At 31.2% G+C, this 18,932-nt stretch overlaps 3 protein-coding genes across 3 annotated transcripts; all 3 read left to right on the forward strand.

Moving 5' to 3' along the window:
• The first annotated feature begins 1,720 nt into the window (after positions 1-1,720).
• Positions 1,721-10,751, forward strand: LOC108720236 (uncharacterized). Its single transcript, XM_018444125.1, has 12 exons — positions 1,721-2,012; positions 5,028-5,279; positions 5,465-5,619; positions 6,200-6,414; positions 6,980-7,124; positions 7,521-7,766; positions 7,967-8,339; positions 8,815-8,995; positions 9,182-9,345; positions 9,501-9,704; positions 9,792-9,959; positions 10,092-10,751. The coding sequence occupies exons 2-12, from the start codon at positions 5,183-5,185 to the stop codon at positions 10,520-10,522; spliced, it is 2,379 nt and encodes a 792-aa protein (XP_018299627.1). The 5' UTR covers positions 1,721-2,012; positions 5,028-5,182; the 3' UTR covers positions 10,523-10,751.
• A 1,175-nt stretch (positions 10,752-11,926) lies between these two features.
• Positions 11,927-13,497, forward strand: LOC108720286 (uncharacterized). The gene is made up of 4 exons (XM_018444189.1): positions 11,927-12,066; positions 12,182-12,322; positions 12,441-12,747; positions 12,885-13,497. Exons 1-4 carry the CDS (start codon positions 11,927-11,929, stop codon positions 13,437-13,439), a joined length of 1,143 nt encoding a protein of 380 aa, XP_018299691.1. The 3' UTR covers positions 13,440-13,497.
• Positions 13,498-16,174: 2,677 nt separating this feature from the next.
• On the forward strand, positions 16,175-17,484 carry LOC108732192 (uncharacterized). The gene is made up of 3 exons (XM_018462872.1): positions 16,175-16,263; positions 16,836-17,058; positions 17,143-17,484. Exons 1-3 carry the CDS (start codon positions 16,175-16,177, stop codon positions 17,353-17,355), a joined length of 525 nt encoding a protein of 174 aa, XP_018318374.1. The 3' UTR covers positions 17,356-17,484.
• Positions 17,485-18,932: the final 1,448 nt, after the last annotated feature.

Below are 18,932 nucleotides of genomic sequence, written 5' to 3' on the forward strand. Positions count from 1 at the left end.
GAAAAGAAGAGTCAGATTTTCCCGCGATACTGTCTAATTCAGTCTATAAAGGATTGCGGACTGAAAAACATTGTGCGATATAATGTAATGCTAAATGGTGCAATTACAGCAGAATGAAAAAAATTACTTCAAAAAATTGTATGATACAAAGTAGATAGAATATCTATCAACATTAACTTCGAATATTTAGAATTTATAGATTGTGCACAAGGAAGACAATAATGCGTATACTCACAAATAATAATAATAATAATATGATAAGTAAATTATATAAATCCATCAGCTATAAATATATCAGTTACGTGATTTTTTATTAACAGATCTTAAAATTAAACTATCACTTATAATTAGATTAGATAATAGATATTACCACTCAAGTAGAATAAAAATTTTGAGAAAATGTTGGAATGTATTATAATTTGATAATTTATATTCAGAGAAGTACACTTTGAGATGAGTGTGTCAAAATTTGTGATGCTATTATAACTTGCTTTATAGATAATTTAGTAATTGTATAAAAAATATATAGTAGCTATTACTTATAGCTTACTTTTCATTATGTATATTTCTTAAATCTTAATTCGTGAGCTGTGAAACAATTCCACATAAAGGCAGAATTATATAACTTTTATAATACATTCCAACATTATAACGATTTAATATTTAGTTCTGGATTTAATTACTTTTACTAAAAAAATTAATTGCTGTGGAAATATAGAAACTTTTTTCTTTTTCAGCAATTTTGAATATGCTGATTCTACAATGAATCGGTAGTCGGAAGTCTTAGTCTTAATCGGTGAAGTTGACCAATCAGCCTTAGTCGTATAAGTTGGCTATTTTGGTCAACTTCACTGATAAGACTTAGGACTACCGACTTATTGTAGAATCAGCATTAAATAATATGTCTTTTAGGTATCATTGAGGCGTCTCGTTTTTTTACATGTATGTTTGAGTAATTATTTAAGTCTATAATTAACACATGATTATTGTTTATTCGTTTAATAAGACTTTTGTTACAAAAACAACAATTTATATGACATAGTTATTATATTTAATCAGTTTCTGAAAAACATTTTTAAAGTAGCTTTAAATGGTTTTAAAAGGATAAACAAAGAGATAATCATTCTTAAATATTTTATAATTTGTTATTTTATTTAAGCAGTTACTACAAAAAAAGACTATATTTTCCAACTAGGAAAATGTTTGATAAAACGTTTTTAAAAACGCTTAAAATTACGAAAAAGTCCCCTTCTTTCATTAAAAAAAAATGTTTATTTAGTATGTTAAAAAAACATTGTTAGTATCTTCCTTTATGGAAGATATCAAGCAGAAAATTTTTCAAGGGGAAATTAGTATATATTTTTAGTACAAAGATAGTATATAATACTCTTTTACAAAGACATACTACAAGAACAGATATTGTCGATTCTGTGTCGCACAGACATTTGCGTTTAACGGTTCGTATTTGCTTACGAATGTCCTAGTTTTCTAAAATTAGTCAAATTTTTGTACTTTTCACTCTCCTGTAAACGTGTTCGTTTTATTCTGTTTTATTTTTTACAAATAAATGCAGTGTTGAACCAAGTCGAAGAAAATTCATTCTTCGCACACATCCTTGTGAGGTGATTCGCAACTTAGATCGGATCCGTATATTGAAATACACTCCTTCCTCTCAGCTCGTCGGCGATTTGTTCCCAGGTGCCAGTATTGCGCATGACATCGCGCTGTACGGATCAATCGGTTTTTAAAGATCCGTTACGCTTTATACGGTTTTCGATCTTTCTTCTTTTACTTTTCCAATTCCTTTTTTTTTTACATATTATGCTGCATCTCCGAAATCCTGTTTTTTCTTGATTACACTTTAAACTTTTACTTCAAGATTTAGAAGGAAACGAAAGTACATTACTAAATTACTGCACAGATATTTTCCATTTTAATTGAAACTCACCTGATATTTTATTACCGTCTTGGCAAACGATGTCATATTATTGGCAGTGAAACACTTCGTGAACGTAAGTTATAAAGTTTATATTAAAAATAAAAGAACAATAAAACTTTTAATAAAGAATTTTAATGCTTCTCGCCGTCATCACTACAGTGTTATTAATTTGTACACGTGTAAATAGTATATAAAAATTTATTGTACTGAATAACCAGAAGATAATAATTACTTGACTGTACTATTTGATTCATCTTCATAAAATATTCGTCGTTAATAAAAACTGTATGCAAATATCAACAACTATTATATCTCATTTCGTAATATTCGTGATATAAAAGCATTCTACAGCTAACTATAAATATTATAGATATTTATAGCACGAATTAAAAAGGAAGTTAATAATTGCTTCATGGTCTCACGCGATGATGGCATTTGAATAACAATCGATTGAAAGTTTTTCTTGAAGATATTAATCCAAGGCTACTTGAAATTACTTTCGTAAAAATACTTATAATAAAAATAATTTTGTTTTCAATGGAAATCTTTGGTAATATATCAAGACGTACGCAAATATTTTTGGTAATATATCAAGACGTACGCAAATATATCAAGACATTCGCAAATCATACTCAAACGTTTTTCTCTTTACTTTCTATTCCATGGTTTATTTTTCCATTATTAATTTTTTACGTATTGTAACTCTAGTTTTACATGACGTGACGTATTGGTAAAATTGGATAACTTGAAATAACGACCTACTTTTTTTAAACTTTATTATATGGTTAGTTGAAATGCTTTATCGTTTTCAAAGAATATTGATCACAACAGGTCATTTTGTTTCGTAATTCATCTGACGTACTCACATTTTCGTAATAAGAATAATTCGCATGCATTGCAACGTTATGAAACAATAAAAAAGTACAATAAGGTACCGTATTATAGATGTATACATTATCTGACCTAATAAAAAAAATATTTTTGCTTAAAAATCAATCCTATATATGTACGTAATACGAATATATTTTTAAATATTTATTGCCTCAAAAATCGCACATGAATTTCATCAATGTATAAGTATTTGACATTTTACGAGATACTTGTAATATGCAAAAAATAATGTTTCCATTGCATTTTTGTTACGTATTTCTTGAGTAATTTTTTTAAAATATTATCAAGACAATCTCTCTTTTTATTTCTCGTACTGCATTATTATCCAATCAAATGAATCATTAAAATATACGCATATCATTATTTGATATATGAGATGAAATTATCTAAAACTCACTGCCAATAAGAAAATTCTAAGTATTCTTGAAACATGGTTCTGTATAATTCATAATCTTCCATTTATAGGACATATCAAACCTTGAACGAAGAACGTATCTAACTTAGTAATATTAGCGCTTGACAAGTAGTTTCCATAGATAGAAAACAGTCAAAATTTAAATTGTAAACTTTTTCTCTAAGTTTATTTCTCTAAGTTTATTTACTATTTATACATATTTTAGATTTTTAGACATTTCATAAAAATAAACATAAAATTTTCAGGTTTATACAAAGGAAGAAAGTCAGTGAATGATCACGGTTAAATTTTAATATTTAATAATATTTTTTACGTATACCTTTTCAATTATTTAAATTGTACTCTAAACACGGTTAAATTTGTAACATAATTATAAACTGAAATAATAATCTCACAAATCAAACTGATCGTCAATTTTGATAGTAATGCTAATAGCAACTGTAAATTAACTTCTTACGAAAAATACTGTCTCAGCTGGGATTAGAACCCGAATCTTTGAATTCCGTGTAGGCATCCTCCCAATCAATTCAATCATCGAGATATGTAATAATATTAATCGCACAACCAATATACATATATATGTACATAAAAGGAAAGAATATATAGAAAGACCGACGCGCAAGCTATTCAGATTCAGTCTAGATGAATTTAGATGAAATTTTTAAATATATAAACATCTAAATAATGTATTAATTATTTAAATATAGAAACATCTTAATAAAATCTGAAAATATATGATAACGTTAAAATTCATGAAATTCATGAATTTTAACGTTATCATATATTTTCAGATTTTATTAAGATGTTTCTATATTTAAATAATTAATACATTATTTAGATGTTTATATATTTAAAAATTTCATAATCTTTAAATTTTATTTGTCATCAATTATAATTAATTCAACAAAAAAAATCTTAAAAGAAAGAGTAACTTTTTTAGTTTTTTAATATTTAAGATGTTGATTTCATTAGATTGATGTTGCTCTATTTATTATATTTTTATTATATTTATTAAAAAATTGAATAATTATTCTCTTTTTTAGGATTTTTGATAAAAAATGGTGTTCTAATATTACTATGCCATTATTAATTAATATTTAAGACTCGCAAATTTCATAATCAAATATACTTCCAAAAAACACAAAAATTGCCCTTGAAATTTTATCTAAAGGTCTACATGGTATTCTTAAATGAACCCGTTAAAGAGATAATAATATTCGTCTTCTTCCGCAAGGTTCATCAGGGCATGAGTTATGCAATTAAAACAATAGTGGTGCTCGCTCCCAACACCGGTAACTACGAGCAATTTCAAGTTGATTATTATGCTCCATCTCGTAATTTGTGATACGGACGAAGCATTGCAAAAGTATTCTTCATACTGTAACTATATATCAAAAGTGATGATAATATCGGTCGATTGCAATCTGTTATATTTGAACAAAACATATTCCGCTTTTATGTACAAAATATCAAGCTTTTCTGGATGTACAATTTATTTTTTCTTTATAAAAAGTTAATAACTAAATTTACGGAAATTGATCTTCCTCTATAATAAGTGTTCAATCAATCGGTAAACGTTTTACCGATTGATGACGTGTATTTATTCCAACGAGCGGAAGTTGATGTTGATGTATGTATGCCAGGAGGTGGAAAGTATTGTAAAACCGTTATGTAAAAGACGTGACATTCGTTGGTATTTTGTACCATGACACCGTGTACATTTCAATAACAGTGATGGGATTGATTGATCAAATTACATTAATTGTAAAGACTTTTCATTAGGAATTAAATAGAATTATTCAACAATCTGGTAAACGCAGAGAATGAAACAGTAACAACAGCAGAGACATGCACAATATAGATTGATCATCTCACGCTCATAATTAATTCAACGACGTCAATTCAAATTCCAATTCAGAATCACACAAATCATTAAAATGATAACCGCCAAGATGTTATTTTCGAGGATCAGCAAGGATTTCAAATCAAAAGAGTTGATGCCATTGAAGTTAATATTTTTTGTTCAAGCTTCCAGTAAGTGATCTAGAAAGTAATTTTCAAATTTTTGACAGGATATTCTCTTTCTGTTTCACTTTAATATTTTAATAAAATAATCAAATAATTGAGTGGAATTAAAAACAATCAATTAAAGTCAATTTTTTAAATAATTTTTCTTCATCTTAACAAGATTTTTAGCTACTACAAGATTTTGCTTTTAGCACTTTACGTGTTGTATCCATACTTGACCATACACATGAGAGAATTGGGAATAAACGTGGAAGAGACGGCGATAATGAGTTCCATCACTCCTCTCGTGGCTATGGTGATGCCGCCGCTTGCCGGTATGTTAGCTGACCGGATAGGAAACTTCAGAGTGAGTTAACTAACTTTCTTTGATAATGTCAAATACCAACATATAAACGAGATGTTTTCTTCAACCATTTTTCTCGTGTGCTTTACCGTTGTGCTATTTATTTTCTCATCATCTTGTATCATTGTCTACACACCTATACTTACACACAGAAAAGTACTCACTGTATGCGAGGATTAATTACTTGTTTCAAGTATTTCAAAAGTATTTCATACATCTGCAAATCTATCACAAGTTCATCATAAACATCACATTTATTCGAAATATATTCTAAATCCTAATAAATTTAATACTTCAATCGAGATTATTAAATTAAAACAAATTCGATTTGCTTATTATATAAAGTCGTTTCTTCGATTAATTTTATAATATTCTTAAAAAACATTCTTATTTTAAACATATAACGAGTTTTTCTAAAATTTGTAATAATAATATATTTTAAGATTATTAAAGAATTTTTTGTTAAAAGCAACCGTTATTTGAAAAGAAAAAGATAAATTGATAAATCACTCTTCTTAACAATAGAATGAATACACGTAGAATGTAGCATATTCTTGAGATCTTTGAAGAATCTTTCTAACAGATTTTGCTGTCGCTGTTTTCCGCATTCGGAGGTTTAGCGGCGTTATTACTATTACTGGTGCCGATCGGCAGAGTGACAGTACATTTTCCCCAGAGGATAATCATGGACCTCGGTTGCGAAGTTAGAAACGGTACGCTACTACATACAATGAGTCAGATTCATCCGTGTGAGACGAAATTAGAATCGGAGATCGCTGTAAATGTAGAAAGTTGTGGGTAAGTAAAAAATCTCAATTACATATATCATTAACTTCGTCGCGGGACTGAAATAACGTTGCAAATTCATTATATTACGTAACATTATTTATGTAATATTAATAAATTTTTATTCTTTTCATCTTTCTCTGTGTTGAAATGTGTTCTTTGTCTTGTAAATTGTTTTATTGTATTAATGCTTTAAAGATATAGTACTCCAGCATTTTAAGAACATTTGCAGGTCATCCTATCATTAATTTAAATCACGTAACATATTGAGGAAGTTCTTTGTTATCACGAATAATAATCTCGTACCATATAACAAACAGTTTGTCACATAAATATATATGTATAAACATGAACATTTCGTTTTCCTGTTTGTTTCAAATTAATTTCTACAATTCATCTCCATGAGATCCTATGAATATTACTATTCATAGTTTCGTTTTAATGTTTTAATATTAGAAGAGCCACATACATTTGCAGAATGACAGTTTAATCGATTATTTTGAAGTCATTTATCTAAAACGGTCTAAAACCGTGTATGCTGGACAAAGGCTCAAACATTACAATTTTTTTTGCGCAGATTCGTATGCCATGTAGAAACGGACAACGAGACGGATGGAAGTCAGATTCTGAAATCGAGGCTTTATACGGTTCGATATTTCAATTTTCAGACTGGCGTGAATACTTCATACAAATATATTGTTGCTCCGAGCGACTTGGCAATGGTACGTTGTGCATTGAACATATATTAACGGGCTGCTTGTTATTGAGTTACGGATACTCGATACCTAATATTGAATAACGGATAAGCAGTGAGCTTAGATAGTAAGGTGAACACGCGGTTGTCGGCCAACGCATGAAGAGACAGTAGAGCGCAATGTATGCATTGCTTAATCTTTAAAATTATTTATAGCACTTACTGTCCATTTTAAAAATTTCAAAAAACCATTATTTATTATTATCTTGATATTATTTTAAATAAAATATTGAACGTTATATAAACTCTTATAAAAATCTAATTTAAAAAATTTATTGTATAATTTCATTTATATATCTTTGTGAGCATTATATTGTTTCACGCTTTTAATAATATTATGATACTGATAAATGTTGTATTTTAGTTACAGAGCATTCAGCAAGAAGATATGAAGGAACATCGACAATTAAAAAATAACGAGTTTTTTAAAACTACCATCCGACAAGTTTCAAAAACGCACTATTTTTTTCCAACGGATCAATTGTTCTCATTCTCATGTATGTCTTTGTCGGGACACGTTCAAGATACTGATAACTTTACTACCGAAACATCATATAGAATGTCCAGAAATCATACATCATGCGTGTTTGATAATTTAATGAAATCGAAGGTAGAAGAAGAATATAATATACTCTCTTCGTAATGTAATAAATATTCGTATGTATCCGAAAATATCAAAACATTGGCAATTCAGAAATTGTTGTCATTTTTATATTTTCTATACCGTAATTAAATTTTTAAAAAGATGAATTAATAATTACTGTCTCTAAAGAAAAACGAAAAGATCAAGAAAAGTCTTTTTTTTTTAAGGATAACATCAACCGAACGATAAATTATCATTTGTACAAATCGAAAATTAAAAGTTTGAAACCAGATGAAGATGATTTACAAGAAGAACGGCAAAGATATTTGTTGGAAAAAATATCCTGGGCAGGGGAAGATTTTCAAAAACCCATTTGCGATGATCTAGAGTCTGTAAATAATCAAATCACGATACAAGTGCGGCTCTATGATCACGAAGCGAATCTAGAAGCAACCAACCGCGTCTTGAACATAAATGAGTGCAGGAAGAAATGCATAGTTACTTTACCTCGCAACGCAGTGTGTTCTAACATGAATATGGAAGTCGAATATAATATAAAGCTAACATTCTGGCTTTATCTCGTCATTCGAGTATTTATAGGTACATATTTCAATGTTCTAATTATCTTTCAAGATAAACATTTACTCATAAACAGACACGTTCTTTTTAAACTCTTTATGCTAAATATAATATATTTTTTTAATCTAGATAAGAAACCCAGCATATAAGCTGACGTTATTTATCGTCGTTTTGACATCCAAGACATCATTTTGACATCAAAATGACGATAAATAACGTCAGCTTGTTTGCTGGGAAGTATCATTTCTTATAGTGTTTTTGATGTTGAATACATTTCCAGCCGCCAAAATGTTTCATCGTATTAAAACTTTAAGGAAATTAATAGAAAAATTGTAAAAAAGTCTGAACTACAGTGTTATATTAATCATAAAAACTACAAGAAATAATTTTTTTTCTTGAAATCCGTTTTTCTCAATTGGTGGTATGGTTTTCTCATAGCTATCAGCTTTGTTATTAATTTTATGTCATAATTAAAATATAAAATTCTATATTTCAGGTATTATCGGAGGTACAACTTTTGCCATGTTCGAAGGTGCTGTTATAGCGATATTGCGAGAGCAAGAGGCAGATTATGGTCTTCAACGAATTTATGGCAGTATTGGGGGCATGATTTCGTCACCCTTATCAGGTCTTCTCATAGATTACGCTAGCAAGGGTAAAGGATATACAGATTTTAGGCGAGTAATTTAGTCATAATTTATAGGCTGTCCTGTAATTGATGAAATCGGAAAGGGTTGGTTTACGTGTCAATAAATAACAAAAATAAAATTTTTCTATATAAAATCTTTAGGCATTCCACGTATTTGTGCGATTCTAAGATCAAACTTTATGGAATCGCTAATAAAGATCTTATTAATTTTCAGACCAGCATTTTACCTCTACGCGATATTGAAACTTGCGTCGGGTATTCTCATGTTGCTGATCAACTTAGAATTCAAGGCACCTGCCAAGAACGTTGTGCGCGATGTCTTTACTATTCTGAGAAACTTCGAAACTGCCGTACTTTTCCTTGCTTGCTTTGTTCTCGGTAAATTACAAATTGTTTAATACGTTTAATAATTGGTTAGTACGTCTGTTTAATTATGTTTAATACGTCTGTTTTTTGTTGAAAATATTTTCCAATGTTTTTAATAAATTATTTGGAGGAAAGACAGCATTTAAAAGAAAGTAAGATTTCAACAGGCACCGCCTGGGGATATATCGAGTCGTTTCTCTTCTGGCTAATTCAAGACCTAGGAGGATCTAGATCGCTTATGGGTATCACAGTAGCAGTAGGCGGTATCGCTGGCATACCATTGTTGGCACTCTCGGGACCAATAATATCAAAGATTGGTCACGCAAACGTGCTTTTCATAGGTTTCGTGTTTTACGCCATCAGGCTTTGCGGTGAGTATACGATAACGGTGCGAAATAATTGACAGCGAACAAACGTAGACACGCGCGTTTAAAGATATAATGAAGTGCTTCCTGCAGGCTATTCTTTGATTTACGATCCTTGGCTTACTTTAATCTTCGAGGCATTAGAGTCGGTTACAACATCTCTCAGCTTTACCGCAGCCGTCACTTATGCGGCAAAATTATCAACTACATCTACCGACAGTTCGATACAAGGACTGCTTGGTGGCATTTATTATGGAGTTGGTATGCTCATTGATTTATTCAATCGCTTCTTGGCAAGAATAAACAAATTTCCTGTATTAAATGTGCATTTTAAGTATTGATTTTTTGTATTGGTATACATTTGATGTACTGATTGTATTTTTATATTTATAGGCAAAGGTTCCGGGAGCTTAATTGGTGGTTATCTAATGAAATTCTTTGGTACCAGACCGACCTATCAGATTTTTGCTGTAGTAACTTTATTAACCGGCATAATATATTTTATATTCAATTTGACTTATTTAAAGAAGCGATCGCAACTCGAAGGTAACGATATTGTAAAAAAGAAATCAAAAAATATTGACGAACAAGATAGCCCTGAGAAATGTACGAATGATGCTAGCCTCGACGAAAAGTCGCAAAGTAATCAAATTAATAACAAGAGCAACATGATGGGAAATGATAATAAAGGATTTTTAAAAGAAGAATCACATAGTAACAAAAAAACAAATGAATTAAATTCAACTGAGATTGAAGCTATCAGAAACGCTAAAAATATTGACGAATTGAATGAAATTCAATTAGAAAATATAAGAACAAATTAGCAACAAAGAGTGACGCGATTCAAACGTAGGTTGAAGAAAATAATACGCAAGGAAGCTATTTTATTAACCCGAATTTTGAGACTGACAATTTAGATCAGAATAAATTCATAGTAGAAAGAGAAGAATACGTCACAAAACGACAAGCATATCGATTGAGTATACAGGAGGATTCCTAAGATTCCTAGTTTAACAATAGTCAGTTAAGAAATTTAATGCGATAGCAATTTTATTAAGCTCTGAAAGTGAAAAATAAATTTAAATTAAAAAATTTAGATTATATAAAAAAAAGATAAAAAATTTCTTATCATGTATAATATTTAGGTTTCATCAAATATAAGAAAATTCGCAAATTTAAAAGTAATATTTAAAACTCGTAATAGTTTCAACAATATGTAAATATCACAGCATAATCTGTAAAATATAATCTCATTATATGTATTCTCAATATATTATGACCAAACAATCTCCCTCTATTAATATTTTTCCTTCTCTGCTCTCATTTCAATAGTATGCATGTAACGAAATGAAATTCTTGCGATATTAATTGCGAAGTTATGGATATATATACATAGATATAATATTTTCTGTTCTTTTACTCAATTCTACATACAATCACTTATACTTCTTATGTACTCTATATGTACATTTATATAGGAAATATGAAATCAATAGCAAAAGAAAAGATGTTAATGAATACAGTTATTTAAAAAAAAATTATGTCAAAAATATGGAAGTTCTCTGTACATTGAAGCCATATGTATGCAATAAGTTATTAATAAAAAAATATTTTATGTTGTATTCACGTAATACTGTAATATATTTTTCTGCTTAACATTATATTATATTTTCGCATTATATGCACTGACAACAAATTTATAGTATTTAAAAAATGAAGTAAAACATAAACTATACATGTACATAAATGTACAATATACCAGTTTTTTTTCAAGATATTGTTAATAAAAATATATCAATGCCGGAATCTTTTTCTCAGTGTCAGTAACGGGAGACAATCTGTTTATTCGCAACACAACTCATAACGGATTATTACAGTTTGCAAAGTAAATTAGAGCTATTTTGTCAAGCGTCATTTCTTCTCGTTAGCGCAGCTGCGTCGGTTGAATATGTTTTGTCTGCGAGAGTCTCGAAATTGTAGCAAAAGAGCGCTGTAATAACGTAAACATTAACTGTTGGTAGTCTCGCGTCTTCCAGTCCGTAAAACGGACAATATGTAGATAATGGCAAACGCATGGCTATGATGTGGAACAGTCAAAATGTTTCTCGCAACAATGCTCAACGCATGTGGACAATATATTCACGGGTGGTCAAGTGGTAGTTACAGTTACAAGTCTATATAGAGGACATTCGCTCCAGAATCATGGCCATTCATCTTTGAATATCAGCATGTTACGTATTTTAATTTTGGTTCTCTTCCTACGTCTGTCTTACGCCACACTGTCATCGGAAGTAACGTCATACGCGAGAGTATCGAGAAACGGACAGCCAGGAAGTAGCTTTCACGACTCTTTGTCGTGGATCACCAGGTGCGTAACATTGAAATTAATTTTATATCGGTATAGTAACTATACCGGTAGTAGAATACAATGTCTCTGAGTACTCTAAGAATTGAATGTGAGAGGCAACGTCTGTGCACCTTAGGCCCGTAACGAGAAACAATACGAGCGTGGAGAATGAAAACAGAAGTATAAATGACGTTATCACAGTATCACCCGTGTACGTACCGCCCAGGACTTCGAAACTGAAAAAAGGCGAAGCGATTGATTACCCAGTCGGTCCTAGGTAAATTCAAATATTGACAGCAGAGAACGTATCGATAATTTATGGTTAACTAATCACTAATGGCCTATTGTGTCTAATTTATTATTAATTACTAATGGCCTATTGCGTTTGTATATAGATATTCGACGTTGGATCATGAAATGATAGCTAAGCTGGACGCGGGCAAGAAGCGAATTCAACAGCGATTTAATCCACCTGCGGCTGGACTTTTCGACAAAGACTCTTTCGCTTCGTCAAACGGAAGACCACAGAAAGAAACGAGTACGTCGAATACGGAAAGTTCTCCGAGCATAAATTCATCCGCTTTTCCCGGCCCGATCTTCCCTGGCATATACGAATACAATCCCAACCCAATCCCCGACGACGAATCACCGATGTCTAAACCAATAATCAGTAAATATCCACCCGCATCTATGGATGATAATGTACGTACATAAATATTTTATCATTCTATATATTAGCGGATAAATGAATAAATCATTCTTCTGATTGTGTGCTCATCTCCTGAACACGTTCAGAAAATCTCTCATTTGAATCTCATTAGATTCCGGATCTCTTATAGATTCCGGATTTCTACAAACCGTCACCGAACAAATATCACACCAGTAGTGAGCACGAAGTGGACTACTCTGATTTTACAATAACTTCTTCATACGAAATTGACGGATCTGGGTCGAAACCTATGAAATTTGCGAATCATCACGATCATTCATCTCCATTCATGGAGAATCCGTACGAGCACGATCACCACGATTTTCATCATGACGTGATTTACGATCACATACCTGTGTATCACGAGCATCACCCCAAGATCACAACGGAAGAGCCAGAAATGAACGATCAGCGGCTTGACAAGAGACCCTACTCGTATTACTTCATAGGAAAGAAGTTATGGTATATACCACTATATTTCAGCATCTATCTCATCATATACATAGCGGCGCTCGTATTGAAGAGCATCGCCCGACATAAGATTAATCTTCCGACTCAGCTGGAGGAAATCGCGCATCACCGCAAAAGACGCGAATCTAGCGAAGGATGGTGGTATTTTACCGAAAGAATACTCGAAGGGATTGAACGATTTGCTGAAACATCCGGTAAAATTTCTGAACATTAATTAAACTGTGGCCTGAAGAAAATCCTAAGAAAAAATCAAATATTTTTAATAATCATTCACCGCCAGGATATTTCAAATACTTTTGAATACAAATGATATAGACGATATATAGAGATAAGTTCATGATACGTAAGATATTGTTAAGAAAGCTTACCATTGATAAATATATAATATAATTATTTATAAGATAGGCATATAATTATATTTATAAGTAATTTATTTTAAATAAAACAGTTGTATTAAACAATATATGATAATTATGTAAAAATTACAAATTATATCATACAGATTTAAGTAAATTATATCAAAATAATTTTTAGCTACATTTTTATTTCTGTACTTATTACTATTTCGCCAATTTTGTTAATTGTTCATGTTAATCATTTACTTACAAATAAATACAAAATGCTTACAAATCCTTGCAAACACTTACAATACTTAAGAAATAAATACACAATATCAATTATGATAGTATTGTGATAAATTTATTCGTTATCACAACAAAATATTTCATGAATTCTTAAATTTGCTTCTCAGATTCTTACGAAGAAAAGTAATAATAATTAGACAATCTGACAACTAGATTTTTGAAATTGTTTTGGCTCAATTTTTAAATTCATAAATTTTTGAACAGATTGTCCGAACTTTTTATTCTTTAAACTTCTTTAAACGCATATCAAAATTTTCAGTATATTACTAAAATAATTTATAAAACATGTTATATACAGTTCGAACAAATGATCGTTAATAGGCACGATGCAGTTATTCGCCGGTTTAAAATATTGTTCCAACGGGATCGGCCTAAAAGCATGCTAATAACTTACTGAGAAATCTGTTCAGTTATAGCAAAAAAATTTGCTTAGCCTGTTTAGTGTTAAACGATAATGTGCCTGACCTATTTCAAATTTCATTGACATTTTTAAAATAAAGCATATATTATCATAAATATTTGACAAGTATTGAATACAAATATGTACATACAAAGATTAAGTTAAGCCATGTTATTGTTTAGCATTAAACAGGGAGCTAAGCAGACTTTTTTGCTATAACGATCTTTCATTAAGTTATTAGCATGCTTTTAGGTCGCGCGATGGCAAATTAATTATTAATTATTATTATTTTAGGGATCGCTAGGCGATAACATCGCGCGTCATTTGCAACCAATTTACAATCAATAAAATTTAGTAATACTGAACGTTTTGACGGAATCGACGGAAGCGACGATGCGAAAGATCTGTAACAATTAGAATAATTAGCGCTTATGAATTTATGTGTACTTAACGTTACTGTCGATACAGTTACCGTTGCACTTATACCGGATGAAGCTGCTAGTGAAACTAGGTCCAAGAATCGCATTCAGTACATCAGACGACCAAAGGTTTTTCACTTCGAAGCTTTCCTGCCCATGCTACTCCCAAATACCGAACTTCTATCGTATAGGACAGAGTGTAGCGTGACAAGTGTAAAGTGACATGGTGTCGGTCATGTGTTTCAAAAGACGAACCGTGCAATATATCTTAAAAATTAACATGGGTTAGTATTATTTTACATTAAAGAGATACGAATGTCGTGTATAAAACCAAGTGTCAAATTCTACTACAAATTTCGTCGGCAGAATGCATGCAGAAATGTAATTGGAATCTGTTAACAAAATGTAATGATAGCTAATTGATTGCAGAAACCGAGCGCGGAGTCTGTCATTTCACAATCATTGAAATGACGATAATTTATATTTCACTTGTATGATTACAAAATGATAGATTCTACTGACAATCTTCTGTCAGATTATGTCGATAGACTCTGCGGGCGGAATACGAGTTCAATGTGAATGTAGTTGACGTTAATCTGCCGCAATATCCTGCTCGAACTTGCTAGCATAGATGCTAATAAATTGCTGTTGACATTTTACTTATTGGAAAACTATCGCTGTACTTCCGACATGTTCGTCAAGGATTGTAATTTTTACTATCAGGGTGTCTCTAGATAATAGTGCCGTTTGAAATAACTACTAAATCGTAGAAGATACGCGAAAAAAGCGCGAATACACTTTCTTTATTATTTTTTATGTAAAATCTGATAAGGCAAAGGATTTAGTTTTTTAATTTTTTGAGGTTATAAAATTATTTTATGTTTTTTAAATGGGACACTACATTTTTGTTTGCCGAGTCAGTATAATGAAAGCATAGAATTCGACCGTATAAAAAAATTATATACTTTTTATTTGAAAAGTAACTGTATATGTTTTCTTTACACAAACTGATTCCTCTGTTTATTCTGCGCATAAAAATATTAAAGTACATTTAGAAATTAATTTACGAGATATTTTATATTTTATATTAAGAGATATGTTAATTTTTGTGCCGTACCTGTGACTTTTTGAATTACTTCGAGGTCATTTTAAAGAGACTATTGATTTCATCTTTATTTGTGATTTCATAATACTAAAACAAAAATATAATATTCTATTTAAAAAACACAAGATCATTTTAATACAACCTAAAAAAATTCAGAAAACAAAATTTTGTTTGCATTATTAGATTTTATATAAAAAAATAATAAAGAAAATGTATTTACACTTTTTTCCTGGTTTCATCAATTATACGGTTTATCAAACGACACTCATTTAGAAACACCATGCATATGAATAATATTCTAATTTCACAGAATCGATAAATAGTCGATTAGTCTGCAAGTTTGTTCTGTTGTCGATTTGTATTTATCACGCATCTGGCGACATGAGTCTAGAAAATGCAGAAGGATTGATTGCGAAAACAGAAACATCTACAGCAATTATTGAATTAGCTACAATTCCGCAATTTATCAGGTAAATATGTAAATTCAATTTTTTATTGATCTTAGTGACCATTTAATGTCTATTAATGTAGATTAACTTTAATCTTGGTTCGACCTATTTCTTCATCTTCTTTTAATGCTTAGAACAAAAAAAGATTAAGAGTCAGTTGAAGCAAGATTAAAATTAAACTACATTAGAAGAAACGGGTATAATCACATAATAATTTGCATCGAATTAGAACCTAATTAGAACAGAATTTTATCTATAATTTTATATGCTTATATTTCAATATACATGTAATTAATATATATTTTATATATATTATGTACGGTATATTCTGATTTAGTCGTTTTTCTAAATTATGCAATACGAATTATAAATAGAATAATATTCTGTGAATTTTGACGCGAATTTTGGATCTCAAGAGGACTTTGCTGCAATCACTCCTAATGTTAATTTAAATTGCGATACTTTTTAAAAGCGCAATTTTTAGTGTACACATATAAAAAAAAGAGGGAAATTAAATCGGTACGAATCTGATTAATTGGGAGGATTAGCAATTTATCACTCTGCATTAACGCTAAGCCACATTTTTTCCATAGAAGCAGACGAAACAGAGCGTATAGATGGGATTACAATGCTAGAGGTGATGACAACGCCGACGTTCACGATGATCACGATGATCACGATGATCACGATGAAAACATAAATGACGAAGAGAACGGTCGGACAAAAGCGATAGATCGTCCTAAGACTGATTACTGGATCGGTTATTACGATTTTTTAATAAACGAAGGAAGCTACAAATTCTGGGCCGTTTTTCAGGTAATCCTAGGATTCGATCATCTGATTTTTCCTGGCATGGTCATATAACTTCGATTTAAATGTACGTGCTATTGTATTTTTCAGCTCGCGACCGCAGCTCTTTTGGTCTACAGCGCTTTCGCGGCTCTCTATTATGCCAAAGTGAATCCACAGACCACGGACGATTATTTCGACGATCTACTCCGACGACGAAGAAGACGCCGCTCCCTTCCGCTCGTGGCCCGAGATAGACCCTTCGCCGGACTCGATACCGTCACGTTCCAAAGGATAATTGAGGCCGTTGAACGAGCACGTTGATTACCGTTTCGATCATTTCTTTAACAAAGGAAGATCACATCATACGTGATAAATGGAAAGTAAATAACTAAACGATCAAATACACTGAGGAATTTTGATGAGACGAGTCTCTGAAAGTGCGAATCGAGAAAAGACGACGTGAGATACGAAAATGCAAATCGACCTCCTATTTCCTGAAAACAGATGACTGCTTCTAATTAGCACGGAATTAGCGAGCATAATGTACCGCTTATATTTATAAGAAGTCTTTACGGTTAATTTCGAAAGTTATTAAATTAACGGTGTATATAGAATAGAATTCAATGTGTGCATGTGTACGTGTGTTCGTGTTAATCCGTACTTCGATACAGATACATTTACATAGAGATATTAAGATTAAAACGTGCGTAAAATAAAAAAGAGAATCGGGAAGATTAATCGAACAGAAAATAATGAAAACAAAAAACAAATAGTTCGTATTCGGCAAACAATCGTTTTGGAAGGTAATCGATTAAATTAAATCGGCGACAAATCGAATGTATTACGTTTTCGGACCTGGCCGAAGAGAATAAGCCATGGGCCCGAAAACCCTGAGGCCAGCCTGGACGCAGTGAATGGCTTGGTGGCTAAATGTATGCGCTATGGGATCAAAACGTAATAAAAATCTGCCGAAAAAATGTCAATCGATAAATCAGGTATGACACGGCGGCGAACCGCAGCACGGATCGTCGTGCGACGTCGATGCCAATGCCACGCGATGATGCCCCTTCTCCCTGTCCCTCGTTATACACATGCATGTATATATTTTATATTAGCTATACGAAAAGAAATTTTTGCTGGAATATCCAAACATTTACTTATACTAAATAAATATTTACAATGAAAAAATAATTGTCAAATCAAATTGGTTCTTGTACCAAATGATAAATATATAATCTTTATATTTAGTAAATATTTGCTCGATGCTATTTAAACAAATGATTTATTAAAATTTAATATATCTTTTCAGTGTAGATAAAAAGATCTACTAAAGAAATTAATTATGTAGAACACTCAAATTAGTTGTTAGAATATTAAATATTTTTTGCAACATTTTTAATCATACTTACGTCCTACATGATTATTTTTATAGTGTCCAACATATATTCAGATCTACGTGTATCAAGTCTAATTTTTAGATATTTCAACGAAACTATTCTTTCTATGCAAATTTATATATACTATATACACGCATCACATGTATATAAAATTTATAGAATAGACATACTGAATTTTAAAAGCGAATTTTATTATCGAGCAAAGAGAGAAACGTAACGAGAGATCTCCGAGTCTTCCGGGATCGCATCAGAGGCACATCTGACGTACAGTATCGCGATCTGTTAGATCGTTCGTTTAATGAATCGAAGGCGGTAAAATGTTCGAACTTCAAAGAAAGAGGCGCACAGTCAACGAAAATTATTCGAATCTTGGCGGAGAAGAAATAGGAAGGGAAAAATGAGGAAGACGAGAGGCGGCCCCACTCGATACGGCCCTGTAAAGATCACCCAGAGCATCTTACCGGCACGACATTCCGCCACGTAGTCAGCTGCAAGGGATAC

The sequence above is a fragment of the Mycetomoellerius zeteki genome, unplaced genomic scaffold, assembly GCF_001594055.1.
Source record: "Mycetomoellerius zeteki isolate Tzet28-1 unplaced genomic scaffold, Tzet1.0 scaffold149, whole genome shotgun sequence".
NCBI classification, from domain to species: domain Eukaryota; kingdom Metazoa; phylum Arthropoda; class Insecta; order Hymenoptera; family Formicidae; genus Mycetomoellerius; species Mycetomoellerius zeteki.